The 16596-nt window shown below is 37.6% G+C and overlaps 1 protein-coding gene across 1 annotated transcript; it reads left to right on the top strand.

Annotated features, from left to right (window-relative positions):
- The first annotated feature begins 4511 nt into the window (after nt 1-4511).
- On the top strand, nt 4512-6860 carry LOC123892134. Its single transcript, XM_045941964.1, has 2 exons — nt 4512-5864; nt 5946-6860. Exons 1-2 carry the CDS (start codon nt 4512-4514, stop codon nt 6858-6860), a joined length of 2268 nt encoding a protein of 755 aa, XP_045797920.1.
- Nucleotides 6861-16596: the final 9736 nt, after the last annotated feature.

Here is a 16596-nt window from a genome sequence, read left to right as displayed (position 1 = left end):
GTTCAAAGAGTGCATAGGAATGGATTCCAACCACCCTTTACATTTAATGCAATTTAATATATTGCTTTGTTCTTGCCTTATTTTCTTTTTCTTTTGCAATTTTCATCTTCTTTATTTTTCTTTCTTTTCAATGCTCACTTGAGTATTTTTTCTATCATGTTGTCATGAGACAACTTGTTATTAAAAGTGTTGGATGCGATTCTAACACTAAAAGGAACAATGATTTTGTTCTTAAAGACGCATGAATTACATCGTAAATCCCGAGACTTGAACGAATACTATAAAAGGACTTCTATCCGGTCCCAAAGTTTTTATGGATAGCGGTTGTTTACATTACCAAAAATCGGTGTAAACAAATTGGTACGGTGAGCGTGGAGTTTCAAGTTTAGGGTTGATCAATGCTTTATGCGTCTGAAAATGATAATTTAATCTCTAAGCCAAACAATATTTTTGGGTAAATTGTGAATCAAATTGTGGCTATGAGAAACGGTTTTTGAAACCGTAGAAAAATGGTTATTTTCAAACCATGATTTTTGAGAAACCAATATCTTGAATGTTCAAATTAAATTTTGATGAAACACTTTGCCATGCATGATACTAACATGAAATTTGTTTTTAAAATTGGTAAAGTGATCAAAATTTTGTTGATCTTATCAAGTATGAAAAGATAATCGAAATATTGGTCAAACATGGTTCGAGAGATGCTGTAAAATTGGTCGAATTTTCCTATTGTTTATCTCATTCTAAGAATGATGTTCTGGACCAAACATTTTATTAAGATGTAACTCTATTTTTGACCAAAACAATGGTATAGTCATACCATGTTTCTTTCGACGTAAAAAAAAAGTGATGACAAAAAGTCGAAATCATCTTTAAAATTTGGCTATGTTTCTTTTAAAAGAGGTCATTAAGGGTTTTGTCTAAATTGTTGACATGATTAAAAATGTTATTCCTCTCACTTCATTCGAGAAACAACATTTTTGGGGGCCTCTGTTGACACCAAAGTTATAAAATTAATGGTATTGAGAAAGTCTTAGTGTTAGAATTTGAAAAGAAAAAAAAACCATTTCGATGGTTTATCCATTTCGATGGTTTATGTGAATTTTAATTGGAGTAGATTCTACCAATTTAATTGGAAATGAAGAAACTGGTCGAAGATGCCAACTATATTTTAGTTGAAGATGCAATTTGGTCTCAACTTTGATGTATGTTGGTCGAATTATATTGATTGGCCTTGGATTAAAAAAGGCTAATATATAATAGCAATTATCAACACCAGGACAAGCAATATTGGAGCATTAACGTGAAGCAACACGTCAAGCATTGAAGCAACACGTCGTCAAGCATTGGAAGTTATTTTTCTATATATTGTAATTTGCCAAGTGTATGGTTTTGGCATAGGGAGTTATATCTTGTTTTAACTTAGACCGTAGGATCTAGTGGTAGTTTTTCCTGCAAGGTCTATATATATCTGTTTGTAATAAGAACAAAGGGTTGAATCCTATTTTCTAAAAACTCTCCAATGCCCACGCCACGGAGCAAACGGGTTCAAAGAGTGCATAGGAATGGATTCCAACCACCCTTTACATTTAATGCAATTTAATATAATGCTTTGTTCTTGCCTTATTTTCTTTTTCTTTTGCAATTTTCATCTTCTTTATTTTTCTTTCTTTTCAATGCTCACTTGAGTATTTTTTCTATCATGTTGTCATGAGACAACTTGTTATTAAAAGTGTTGGATGCGATTCTAACACTAAAAGGAACAATGATTTTGTTCTTAAAGACGCATGAATTACATCGTAAATCCCGAGACTTGAACGAATACTATAAAAGGACTTCTATCCGGTCCCAAAGTTTTTATGGATAGCGGTTGTTTACATTACCAAAAATCGGTGTAAACAAATTGGTACGGTGAGCGTGGAGTTTCAAGTTTAGGGTTGATCAATGCTTTATGCGTCTGAAAATGATAATTTAATCTCTAAGCCAAACAATATTTTTGGGTAAATTGTGAATCAAATTGTGGCTATGAGAAACGGTTTTTGAAACCGTAGAAAAATGGTTATTTTCAAACCATGATTTTTGAGAAACCAATATCTTGAATGTTCAAATTAAATTTTGATGAAACACTTTGCCATGCATGATACTAACATGAAATTTGTTTTTAAAATTGGTAAAGTGATCAAAATTTTGTTGATCTTATCAAGTATGAAAAGATAATCGAAATATTGGTCAAACATGGTTCGAGAGATGCTGTAAAATTGGTCGAATTTTCCTATTGTTTATCTCATTCTAAGAATGATGTTCTGGACCAAACATTTTATTAAGATGTAACTCTATTTTTGACCAAAACAATGGTATAGTCATACCATGTTTCTTTCGACGTAAAAAAAAAGTGATGACAAAAAGTCGAAATCATCTTTAAAATTTGGCTATATATGTTTCTTTTAAAAGAGGTCATTAAGGGTTTTGTCTAAATTGTTGACATGATTAAAAATGTTATTCCTCTCACTTCATTCGAGAAACAACATTTTTGGGGGCCTCTGTTGACACCAAAATTATAAAATTAATGGTATTGAGAAAGTCTTAGTGTTAGAATTTGAAAAGAAAAAAAAACCATTTCGATGGTTTATCCATTTCGATGGTTTATGTGAATTTTAATTGGAGTAGATTCTACCAATTTAATTGGAAATGAAGAAACTGGTCGAAGACGCCAACTATATTTTAGTCGAAGATGCAATTTGGTCTCAACTTTGATGTATGTTGGTCGAATTATATTGATTGGCCTTGCATTAAAAAAGGCTAATATATAATAGCAATTATCAACACCAGGACAAGCAATATTGGAGCATTAACGTGAAGCAACACGTCAAGCATTGAAGCAACACGTCGTCAAGCATTGGAAGTTATTTTTCTATATATTGTAATTTGCCAAGTGTATGGTTTTGGCATAGGGAGTTATATCTTGTTTTAACTTAGACCGTAGGATCTAGTGGTAGTTTTTCCTGCAAGGTCTATATATATCTGTTTGTAATAAGAACAAAGGGTTGAATCCTATTTTCTAAAAACTCTCCAATGCCCACGCCACGGAGCAAACGGGTTCAAAGAGTGCATAGGAATGGATTCCAACCACCCTTTACATTTAATGCAATTTAATATATTGCTTTGTTCTTGCCTTATTTTCTTTTTCTTTTGCAATTTTCATCTTCTTTATTTTTCTTTCTTTTCAATGCTCACTTGAGTATTTTTTCTATCATGTTGTCATGAGACAACTTGTTATTAAAAGTGTTGGATGCGATTCTAACACTAAAAGGAACAATGATTTTGTTCTTAAAGACGCATGAATTACATCGTAAATCCTGAGACTTGAACGAATACTATAAAAGGACTTCTATCCGGTCCCAAAGTTTTTATGGATAGCGGTTGTTTACATTACCAAAAATCGGTGTAAACAGTGACCTGGAAAATATTGAACTACGCCGGGTGCGTGGTAGGTGAACGCGCGGCGCAGGAAGGGTCACGCGCGGCGTGACTGCGATCTGCATAAATAGGAAGTTCATTTTCTGCACAAGGGTTCGAATTTTTGGAGTTTTGGCTTGATCTTGAAGCATATTGGGTTCATTTTCGTCCCTGATCTTGGTTTCTACTGGCTTGGATTGAAGATCTAGCATCATGAGGAGCAATTCTTATGGAGTTGGAGCTTTGGTTATGTTGTGTAGCATGAGGAACTAAACTCCTCAAAGGGGTTGGATCCCAAATATGATCTAAGCTTGTAACCCTCTTGTAATCTCTATCTATGTACTGAATTCATCTTTTATAGTGTTATTCAATGTTTATCCATGTTTAATGCCTTTCAATTTCTGATCAACTTTGGATTGATTTTAGATTTTAACTATGTATGAGAATATGAGTTAGAATTGGATATGATAGCATTGAGCACTTGAGTGTTTCCGGTCGAGAGATTGAAACATAGAGTGTAACACACGATCAACGCGTTTTAAAATACTTCGTCACCGGTAGCTTCCATCCGAGAGATTGGAGAAGTATCGGTGAAGAATAGGGTAAATCTATCAAGAGATTGAGGTTCACCACTATGTTGATCTAGTTGTAACACTTGATGGTTCAGTTCATGAATGGTAGATTGCATGAGATTACTTTGCTTAGGGAGTATTTGATGATTCAACCCCTGTTTCTTTATCATTGTTAATTCAATCGTTTCGTTACCGAACCAACTTGCAACTTAAACCCCCTTTTATGTGTTTTATAATTCAAAATGTTTCTAGATACAATTCCTTGCTTTGACGACGCAATCCCTGTGGATCGATAATCTTTTAATTACTAATTGACGACATTTGTACACTTGCAAAGAGTCAATCAAGTTTTTGGCGCCGTTGCCGGGGATTGTTGATTCGTCAACAAGGCAATTGTGTTTAGACTTTTTCTGTTTTGCTTTTATTTTTCTGTTTTTGAATTTTTCTGTCAAAGAGGTTTTCTACTTGTTTGCTCTATTGTGCATGCGGAGTACAGGTACAAGCGAGTTGAGATTTGACCCAGAGATCGAGAAAACAGCTCGGGCACTTAGGAAAGCAACAAGAGAAGCTCGGTTAGCTTCTAGAGGCGAAGCAAGTTCTAGTGGTGCTCTTATTGGTGAGGAGCAGAATTTTTCAGTCATGGACGAAGACCAAGAGGTTCCATTGCCTCCTCCTCCTCCTCCTCCTCCGATAAACCCGGTTTCATTTGACATTAAAAATACGGTTCTCTCCGCCCTTAAAGAGAATCCGTATTCGGGGTCCGAAGCTCAGTGTCCGAATCTACACCTTTCTCATTTTTATGAAGCTTGCGACTATACCGATCCGCCCGGTGTGAGCGAATCGGATAAAAGACTCCGTTTGTTCAAGCACTCGTTGACCGGTAGAGCCAAAGATTGGCTAGACACCATCCCCTCCGGGACGATTGCAACTTGGCGACAATTGGAAAGAAAGTTTTTGGATAGGTACTTTCCGATTCATAAGTTCTTGGAGAGGAGGGCTGAAATTAGCAACTTTGAGCAAAGCGACAATGAGACTTTGTATGATGCTTGGGAGAGATTCAAGGTATGTTTGAAGCGGTGCCCTAACCATGGATTTGACGGACATAGTCAAATGCAAATGTTCACCCAAGGTTTGAGGCCGCAAACAAGAATGATTTTAGATGCATCCGCGGGAGGATCATTGAAGAACCGTGACGAAGGCGAGGTTAGAGAATTGGTGGAAAGCATGGCGCAAAATGAGTATCGTGCTCAAAATGACCGTGGAGCCAAGAAAAAGGGAGGTTTGTTAGAGCTTGATACACAAGCTGCCCTTTTAGCTCAACAAAAGCTCATGACTAGTCAAATGGAAGCCATGATGAAGCTTATTTCCAACTCTCAATCTCAAACTTCATCGGTTGGTAAAATTGAAAATGATAGATGTGACTTTTGCCTTCAAGACCATCCTAACGGTGGTTGCTTTCCGGAAGGATCCGAAGAAGCGAGGTATTTGGCCAATTTTAGGAAGAGCTATCCACCCAACAACTCCGGTTGGGGCAATCAAGGCCAAGTTTCAAATCCTACCCAACAAAGGCCTCCTTCAAGGATGGAAGAATCTCTTGCTAATTTTGCACAAATGACTCAAAAGAACTTTGAAGCCATGAAGACAAGCCAAGAAGTGTCAAACAAAAATCATGAAGCTTCAATCAAGAACTTGGAAATGCAAATGGGACAACTCTCTAGACAATTCTCCAATTTACAAAACAACGGAGGATTTGGGGGAAACACTAGAGACAATCCCAAGAATGAGTCTTGCAATGGTATAACTTTGAGAAGTAGAGTGATTCCGGAAGTGGAGAAGGTTGTAAAGAAAAGAGTGCATGAGGGAGAAGTTGAAAAAAATAAAGAGAAGGAAGTTTTAGTTGAAAATGAGTGTGATGAGGAAGAGTTAGTTGAAAAGAAAGGTGATGAACTTGAAAAATTGAGTGATGATGAGGGAGATGTAGTTGAAAAAGAGAGGGAGTCAAAAGAGAGTGAGAACAAGAAGTGTGAGAAAGGCAAGGGGGTCGATGATTCACATTATTCAAGGGTGCCATACCCTAGGAAGGTAAGAGTGAAGAATCTAGACCGAGAGAAGGACTTCAAGAAGTTTATGAAGGTTCTAAACAAGTTGGAAATGGCTATCCCTTTGGTTGAGGCATTGGAGCAAATGCCACTTTATGCAAAGTTTCTCAAAGAACTTCTCACCAAGAAGAGGAAGCCATTGGATGATGAAATGGTAAGCATGACCGAGGAATGTAGTGCTCTTATTCAAAGGAAGCTTCCCCAAAAGAGAAAAGATCCCGGGAGTTTTACTATTCCATGTTCTATTGGTAATCTAGCTATTGGTAAGGCACTATGTGATCTTGGAGCAAATATTAACTTGATGCCACTTTCTATGATGAAGAAGATACCGGGAGCTATTGCAAAACCCACCAAAATGAGTCTTTCTTTGGCGGATAGGTCAATAGTGCACCCGGAAGGTATTTTACATGATGTGCTTGTTAGAGTGGCCGGCTTTGTGTTCCCGGCTGATTTTGTGGTTCTTGACATGGAAGAAGATGCTAATTGGGAGCCTTTACTCCTTGGTAGGCCTTTCTTGGCTACTAGCCGTGCTCTTATTGATGTTGAATTAGGAGAGTTGATGTTAAGGACGGAGGATCAAAAGATTGTGTTTAATGTGTTTGAGACTATGAAAAGCTATGAGGGAGACCCACATGATGTGCAAGACAACATGGGTGATGGTTTGGTCAAAGATGAATGCAAGATGGATGTGATGAAGTCTCCATGGCCACCGGGTGGCACTCCTTTTCCATAGCCCTTAGGGGTATTGGACGTCAAGCATCGGGACGTTAAACAAGCGCTGGTTGGGAGGCAACCCAACGTTTTTACTAATGCTTAGTTTTTATGTTTTCGTGTTTTGTAGGTTTGGCAAAGAAAAGGAGCAAAACTGAAAAACAGGGGAACTGCACATTATACTACGTGTGGCGCGTAGGACAGGCCACGCGCGGCGAGATAATGGGGTAAGGAAGTGTAAGCCCCGGCCTTGGTCACGCGCGGCGTGAGAGCCCTCACGCGCGGCGTGAGTTTGAAAAAAATGACCGTTACGCAGGAAAATTGCACTGCGCACGGCGTGGTGCATGGTCACGCGCTGCGTGACAAGTCTGAAGCATTGTGTTATTTCGAAATCTTCATCTTCTCCAACCATTACAACTCATTTCCATTACTTCCATTCGTCTTCCAACTTGTCCAAACACCACATAACTCCATTTCAACCATCAAAACCCCTCAATAACCATCACATCTTCTCCCAATCACTCATATATTCATCAATCACCCACCAATTCCTTCAATTTCACAATCAAATCCTCTTTTCACCACCAATCTCTCATCAATCCATTATAACTCAAACCCTCACCTTCACCTCACCCAAATTTCGAATTGCACAATGTCTTCCATGTTGACAAGGCTCACCGGAAAGGGAAAGAAGAAGGACACCACACCTCCACAAGAACCGGCAAAGAAGAAGAGGTTTTCCCGTTCAACTTCTAAAAAGGGACAATCTTCAAGTGCTCAACAACAAGTCCCTCGTGAAGAGTCTCCACCACCTCCAGTTGCCGTGCTCCGTCCAACCGACCCATCCCTTCCTCTCATTGACAACCGGTTCATTAGTGATGCTCATCAAAAGAGGTATGGAAAAATTCGTACTTTTAACATTAATCAAGAAAAGGGATTTGGGGATGATTTGTTGAATGGGGTTCCGGAATTGAAAGCTTCTTTGAGAACTTGGAAGTGGACTAAGTTTAATAGGTTGATGATTAAGGATGAAGATAATCCCGGTAATGCTATGTGGGTTAGGGAGTTTATTGCTAATGCCTATGATCCTACTATGTCGGGTGTGCCTACTTTTTCTACGGTTGTAAGAGGGAAGAAAGTGAATTTTCATCCGGATGCGATTAATGCTTTGTTAGGGTGTACTAGTAAGGAGCCTTGTCAGTTTATAGTTCAAAGGAATAGAGTCAACAAGGGTGCTTTGGCTCATAGAGAGGAATTGAGAAATATTGTTTGTAGGCCGGGGGGAGAATGGTTACCCTATGCGGCTAATTCGGTTCCTACAAGGTTGAGTTTGACTTCTTTTAAGCCCCTTCATCGTGCTTGGGGTGAATTTTGGTTGAAGAATGTTCGTGTTGTTGGTAATAGTTCTGAAATTCAAATTGATAATATTGCGGCTGTTGATTTGCTTGTGTCTGGAGGTCACATTGACTTGGGGTATTGGTTGGCCATTGATTTGAATGAAATGGCTCAAAACAAATACACTACTTTCACCCTTGGTCATTGTAATCTTATCACCGCCTTGTGCAAGGCTAGTGGAGTTGCTGCAGGTACCACTGATGCCGATTACCACCCCGTTCGTCCGTTATCTTTGAGTTACTTTAGTAACAAATATGAGAGAGGCCCTGTTATGCCTCGTGGTGGTGGTGGTGGTGGTGCTAGAGATGATGCGGAAAGAGAAGAGGAAGAGATTAACCGTTTTGAAGATGGTGTTCATCCGGATCAACAAGGTAATCCGGAAAATCAAGAGAATCCGGCACAACCTCCTCCTCTCTACACTCATGATGTTAACTTCCTTGCGGGCATGTTGCACAACATGGAGATTTCTCATTACTCCGGTCTTCCCAACATGTACTATGATACTTCCTCTATGGCTTACTCCGAGGCTATGACTTACCGTGCTACTTTCCCTCCTCCTACTTTTGGTACTCTATATCCGGTTGATGCGGAATGGGAAGCACATCAAGCTAGGGAGATGACTACCTTTCAAAACCGTCAATCCTACAATTCTAGCTTGAGGTATTCCGAGCTTGAGGAGATTGCAAGAAGACGCCGTGTGGAAGAGGAAGAGGCAGCTGCTATGCAAAGGGAGATGATGGACGAGGATGGCTTGAACTTGAATTTGCACTACAATTACACCGATTTCTTCACCAACACCACTCCGCAACAACAACAACAACCTCAAGATGATGAATGATTGGCTTGTTCTTTGGTTCCTTGGATGATGGCTCTACTACTTGTTCCCTTTTTTCTCTATGCTCTCTACTACTTTGCTCCTACTACTACTATCTTGCTACTTTTGGAATAATTTGTTGATGTTCCTTGGATATTTGATTTGCTTGGATGACTGTACTTTAATCTTGGATTTGAATATTTTCTTGTTTAATTGTGGAATGCTTTTACCTTATGAATTTGTTTCAATATCTTGGCATGTTCTTTTTATGTACTTGAGTATCAATTGTTTGATTCTATCCGTGTGTGAGTTGTGATGCTTGCAGTGCAATTGCTTGTTGCACTCATGTGATCAAGAGGCAAAGGAAAAGAATTCACACTTTTTACCGGCTCAATGATTCGACCCAACCGTGAGGTATTGAGCCAAACACTCTCATTATTTCTATGTGTGATATCCACCCTTGTATTGTCTCTCGCTTTTGCTTGTGTTCTTTTTAGTTAATTGATGATTTTGTTGCACACACGAGGCATGTTGATTGGTACCACTTAGCCTAAATATCCACCCTTACATATTATATCCTTTGCTTAACCAATTTGAGCCGAAAGAAAATGTTGTTTTTGAAAACCTTTAAGAAAAAAAAATTTCAATGAAAAAAAGGAATGACTTTCTTGGAAGTTAGACGCCTACTTCGTGGTTGATGCGCAATGCTCACCACTAAGTTTGGGGTTGCTCTTTGGAATTAGCAAATCTTAAAGTTTGGGGTGAGGGTACTAGAGAACTTATGATATTTTGGTGTGAAAAATTTGAAAATTTTGAAAAAAAAATTCAAGGCTATGCATCAATAAAAAAAAACAAGAAGAGAAAAACAAGATAAGAAAATCAAAAGAAAAGAAGAAGTATGTTGAAAAGAAAAAGAAACACAAAAAGAAATGCAATAAGATTGTGATAGCCTTGAATGCAAAAAGATTGGAAAAAATTGTTGGTTTATGTGAAAAGTTCTCTAGTCCATTGTTATTTGAAAAAGAAAAAGGGTTTTGGTTTTGAATTGTTTTTGACCATAGGTGTTCTACTCCAAGTTTTTCTACTACCTATCCTAAATGACACCATCCACCTTAACCAAGCCACGTTATAACCCTAAAAGTCCTCTAATGTGTGTGCACAAAGTTAATTGATTGAATTTTTAGAATACTTGCAAAATCATTGTTGACTTGCTAGGTGTGTTGATTTGAGTGACTTGAACCATGATTGAAGAGTGTATGTCAGTTTGTGACGTGATCATTGAGTATCGGTGGAAAGTGTGAAATTCTTGAATATGCCTTAAGTGAATTGAAGTGCGATTGGTTGTTGCTTGTGAGTGGATCAATTAGCATCAGGTAAGTCTCACGCATGTATGATTTGAGTACTCCAAGGAAAATGCCAAAGTATTGACACAAAAGCTTGAGGTAAAGGTTGTTTCCTTGAGGACAAGGAAAGGTTTAAGTTTGGGGTTGTGATGACACATCGTCACACATGGTCATTCATGCTTAATTAAGGGACATTGGACACCTTTTAGTCACTTTCTACTCAAATAAATAAGAGAAATCAGCCCTAATTTGAGATTACTTGAAGATGAAGAAAAGCAGAAAATTTGCAGAAATTCAGAGTTTTGCACTACGCGCCGGGCGTGGAAGATGTCACGCGCCGCGCAGTGCATTTGGTTGAAAAACAGGGTTTTGTCAGTTTGAACTACGCGTGGCGCGTGAGATGTCACGCCGCGCGAAATACTTGGCCAAAAGAAGTGTTCCTCTCTGACTTAGTCACGCGCAGCGTGAGGAGGGTCACGCGCGGCGTGACCTGGAAAATATTGAACTACGCCGGGTGCGTGGTAGGTGAACGCGCGGCGTAGCTTGGGTTTCAGCAGTCACGCGCGGCGCAGGAAGGGTCACGCGCGGCGTGACTGCGATCTGCATAAATAGGAAGTTCATTTTCTGCACAAGGGTTCGAATTTTTGGAGTTTTGGCTTGATCTTGAAGCATATTGGGTTCATTTTCGTCCCTGATCTTGGTTTCTACTGGCTTGGATTGAAGATCTAGCATCATGAGGAGCAATTCTTATGGAGTTGGAGCTTTGGTTATGTTGTGTAGCATGAGGAACTAAACTCCTCAAAGGGGTTGGATCCCAAATATGATCTAAGCTTGTAACCCTCTTGTAATCTCTATCTATGTACTGAATTCATCTTTTATAGTGTTATTCAATGTTTATCCATGTTTAATGCCTTTCAATTTCTGATCAACTTTGGATTGATTTTAGATTTTAACTATGTATGAGAATATGAGTTAGAATTGGATATGATAGCATTGAGCACTTGAGTGTTTCCGGTCGAGAGATTGAAACATAGAGTGTAACACACGATCAACGCGTTTTAAAATACTTCGTCACCGGTAGCTTCCATCCGAGAGATTGGAGAAGTATCAGTGAAGAATAGGGTGAATCTATCAAGAGATTGAGGTTCACCACTATGTTGATCTAGTTGTAACACTTGATGGTTCAGTTCATGAATGGTAGATTGCATGCGATTACTTTGCTTAGGGAGTATTTGATGATTCAACCCCTGTTTCTTTATCATTGTTAATTCAATCGTTTCGTTACCGAACCAACTTGCAACTTAAACCCCCCTTTTATGTGTTTTATAATTCAAAATGTTTCTAGATACAATTCCTTGCTTTGACGATGCAATCCCTGTGGATCGATAATCTTTTTATTACTAATTGATGACATTTGTACACTTGCAAAGAGTCAATCATAGTGGGTACATGCCGCCTGAATACGCAATGGAGGGGCTTTTCTCTGAGAAATCAGACGTTTATAGCTTTGGAGTTTTGTTGCTAGAGATTGTTAGCGGAATGTGGTGTACCTGATTCCTTAGTCCTTATGAACACTTAGCTTAGATCCAGACGTAAGGAGTACCTTAAGATATATTTTGGATGTAGGTATCTCGACACAAGGGGTAATTTTTTTTTTTAAAACAACACAAGAGGTAATGTTGGAACAATTATTAATGGTAAAAGTGACGAACTCATTTGAGGAAAGAGAATTTATTGGTAGGAGGAAAGAAACCCAAGAGAGTTTTAAAACGGTTTGTGATTTAACAAAAGATATGTGTCAACTGTGGTAGTCAACAAAGAGAAACGTTTTGTGTTAAGGCACTCGGGGGTAAGCTAAGTGTTGATTTGGAAATAATGCAGACACATAAGAGATTGATTTTTGGAAGTTTGACAATTATATAAATGGAGCCCAAGTGACGTAGATGTATAGTTTGGCTATTGCTAGGAAAGTTTGGGAATCTTTGGTCACCAACCAGATGTTGGGATGATATTGTTAAGACTGAGATTGGAACATGAACATACAGTTCGGCGCAGTTATGAGATTAAAGGAAATTAAGGACAATTGGACATTGGTGAAGTTGTTCTACAAAGATGACAACTTCTTTCGGAGTGTATGGTTTGGGACGTACTTGTTGTAGTGGTATTGCACTTACTATTGGATGATACTCAACGGATGTCTCGTGCTAAGTGAGCAAATAAGAGATTAGGTAACATGTTTTTGACGATTGCATCTCATTGAGGAGATCGAGGTAGTAAGAAATTGAGGAAATGTTTAGTAAACCTCGAAGGAATTGTTGGACCCTTGTGCCTCAGATGATCTTGATCACAAGTGGCTGGAAGCACTATTGTAGTTTGGAAAAGACGGTCTATGCCACCATCATGATTGTCGGCTATCTATTGACAAATTGAGGACCTGGTCGTCCTTAATCTATTGTTAATAGTAGACGGAATCGTGTTGACTGGAATAAACTAGTTTTGCCAGCTTTGTTAGTGTGTGGAGTTTTTGGTGATTTTTTTTTGGAGGGTAGCCAGTCACCGTTTTGCGTGAACTTAGTGGAATGGGCTATGATGCTGAGGCATAAAATGTGACCATGGAAACTTTGTGTGTTGACCATAGGATCCTTGTGGACCTAGATTTTGTGAACTTTCTTTAGTAAAGTTGATTTTGAGTGGTAAACTTATTGTCTGATGTCTAGCTTTGTGTCTAGAGTTTGAAACCAGTGCGACTTTGTAGAGGGTCGTGGTAGGGGCACGTTTGTGTCAGTATTGGTGTTTGTAATGACTTGTTGAGTTGTTACTCTTGCCTTTAGTTTTGAGGACGAAACTTCTTTTTGGAGGGTAGTAATTAATGTAAGACCCGTAGTATTAGCTAGTGATAGAACGAGAGTCAATATCTTTTTGTGTCTTTAATTCTAAAATTTGTGTATTTGTCGTCGGTAAAATTAGAGATTTTGTTGAGATTGTGCCAGCGCATTATTTTAATATCTGAAAAATTGGCGATTTTGTGAGCTTTAAATGTTTATAGAAATGTTTTTGTCTCGTCGGAATTTCGAAAATACTTTTCTATTGATAATTGAGAAAACGGGTAAGATATACCCGCTGTTTAAAATTTTACTATCTTCAATTCCCGTCAAAATTTAAACCGAGACTTTATATATCGACTGTGATGAGAATTTGATCTCATTATATTTTTATGAGCTAAGGAGCGAATATTTATTCGGAATAAAATTTATTTGAAAGTTTGTGGATTATTTTAATTAAGAGGTTTATGATAGAATTTTTCTGTTTCCGTAAAGTTTATCGGTACGCGAGATACAATTTTTTTAAATGCGATCGGGGGAAACTGAGCGAGATGAGGTGGCACTAGTCACAAAATATCTAGATATTTAAGAGGGAAATTTTTATTATATTGTTTTGAGTTAATGAAATGTAGGGTTAGGATTGAATCTTAGAACATGCACTATTAGATCCAAAGGCCATGATCAATTGAGTGGGTCTATTTAAGGAATGGCAAGATCATTTAATTCACCCTTTTCCATTTCTCAGCCGAGAGCTCCCTTCTCCCTCCTTCATTCATTATTAAAAAAAATTAAGTGTAGAAAACATAGAAAAAATTGTGAGTTATGCTCTGACCAATTGAAGAGAAGTGGATTCAATAGCTTGATTATGAACTAGACCTATTCTTAAGTGGTAAGAAATTATCCCTTCTCTCTTTTTCCTTAAATGGCCGTGAGGCTCATATTAGTTGGAAGGTTGATATTTTCAATTATCCCCTTTGTTAATATCATAAATTCATGCTAGTTATTCGTAGATCCAAAAGAAAAAATTGTGATTTGAATTATTGGATTTTGTGTTAAAGTAAAATTTTTCAAGCTTTGATTTTCTTGCTCATTTCCTTGAGAATAATGTTGTAGAATGAGTTTATGTGCTTATAGATCTAAAAGAAAATTTTGATTTTGAGTATTTGAAAATAATTTGTGATTTTTGAAAATGTTTGAAAAGAATTAGTGACATGGTTCCTTGCAATTGAAGCTAGCACTAGTTGTTTTAATAGTTCAATTTTTGAAAGAAATGTTATGAAAAGAAAAGCCCCATTTTTTTGTTAGTTTTGAAGTTTCAGTTTTTGGAAAAAGTTTTAAGTGTAGAGTTAAATTAATTTGAGTTGGTCTATATGCAATTAATAATTGTATAAGTATTTTAACTATGTTTGTTTTTTTTGAAAACAATGTTTTTGAGGTATTTCAATTCTGGCCGAAATTATAAAGGGCATTTTGGTCATTATGAATTTGTTTTTGTGTCCTAAAAAGTTAACCATTTAATCCGTCATTTTGAGACGATGAATTTGACATATGGTTCGCTTTGTTCGGACAAAAATTGACCGAGTTATGGTCGTTTTAATTTGAACCTGTTTTGTCGATGATTGTGTTTTAAAAAGGTTTGGACTTGTAAAAAGTATAAGTGGTTGAAAAAGTTTTCTTTTGGAAATGTTTTCAAAATAGTTGAGATTTATTTAGGAAAATGCTAAACAATGCCCTTGGGGCACTCGTTAAGAATGCAAAAATAGTAATTTGGCATTGAAGTTTGTGCAGTCAACTTCTCGAAAGTTTAAAAAGTGTTCTTTTCTTTTCAAAACTTTCTGTTTTTGGTTTCCTTAACCAGTGCCCCGGGGGCACCGGTTAGCATGACCCATTTATTTAATGAGGTTTTTGTGATGCAAACTATTTTATTAGAGCATTAATGTTTTCAAAAGAGTTGTTTTGAAAACTACTTGAGCCTAGTTAGTTGTGAGGGAGAGCAACCATAGGTCTTGATCCATTTGCAGCCGAGCTAGGACTTATTTGAGTGATCAATTAGAATTGTGTATTAACTTAGATAAGTTATATGTTTTAAAAATGTTAAGAGGATTAGCCGGATTGAGAACTTTGTCGAGAGAGACGGGTGTGCTCGCGTAGCGTAAATTGAAAGTGTTGGAAGCTTGCCGAGGTAAGGACACTTTCTAACGATTTCATATACCTCGAAATATCGAGTGCTTTTTATACATGTGTAATTGGTTTCTTGAATATGTGTTTTGCTTGATGTGATGCAATATGGATTATGAGCATGTTTGTTGTGTGATGTATTCTCGTGACGAGAACTTGTTTGAGAGCATGCTATATTCTACACATGTTTGAGTGGTTGTTGTAAATTTCATATGATTGAATAATATGAAATGTTGATGCATGTACTTGATTGAATATCTGGCTGTACATGATGTTTATTTGTCTTACATATGATTTTGTTAAATATATGTATTGACATGTTGTGGTTGTGGTGAGTTACATATGCTTGTATGATATGTAATTGTTGCATGAGCATATATGGAACGTGTAAGTCGGTTGGAGACTACACGAGGTTTGTCGGTTGGAGACTACCCTATATATGTGAAAATAGAAAATATATGCCATGCATTTCATAGTCGTGTATGTCGGTTGGAGACTACACGGGGTGTGTCGGTTGGAGACCACCTAATCCTGTGGGATTTTATTTAGTCGGTGTTTGTCGGTTGGAGACTTCACTATTGTGTACGTCGGTTGGAGACTACACATTTAGTAGGGGTTGGACCTACGACTCTCTGCGGAGAGGTTAAATCCCGGAATTCATGCATGTGATAAACTGGTTGGAGGTTGTATCAAACATATAGAGTCTGCATTGATAGGCTAATTGTGCATTTGAATAACTCTGTGTGATTGATAGAATAATTGTGCACCTGAATTCTATGATGATGACGTCATATGCAAATATTCTTTGCTATAAAGAATACAAGGACGTTGGGCAAAATTCTACTTCAAATTCTTGAATATTTTTCTAAGTATTTTTCTTCCTTTTAGTCTTCAATCTTCTATCTCTTTGCTATATCAGTTCTCTTCAAATATTCTTTTCTTTGACCATGAATTACTACTAAAACTAACTAAGATACTATTAAATAATAATTAAAATAATGAAATGACCGAATGTCATCACAACCCCAAACTTGAACCGTTACTTGTCCTCAACTGACATGCCTGTCAAAACAAAACTGTCAGGGAATTAACAAATTAATTTGAATGATAAAAATCTCACTAGTTTTTTCTCTTCATCCGGTAATGAAACCACCGGTATTAACTTCAGTGATCCTGCTCAATCAACAATCTGGCTCTTGAGACTTC

Source organism: Trifolium pratense, linkage group LG6 (genome assembly GCF_020283565.1).
Source record: "Trifolium pratense cultivar HEN17-A07 linkage group LG6, ARS_RC_1.1, whole genome shotgun sequence".
NCBI lineage: Eukaryota > Viridiplantae > Streptophyta > Magnoliopsida > Fabales > Fabaceae > Trifolium > Trifolium pratense.
Note: the sequence above shows the minus strand (reverse complement) of the source record. Positions and strands in the feature narration are given on the sequence as shown.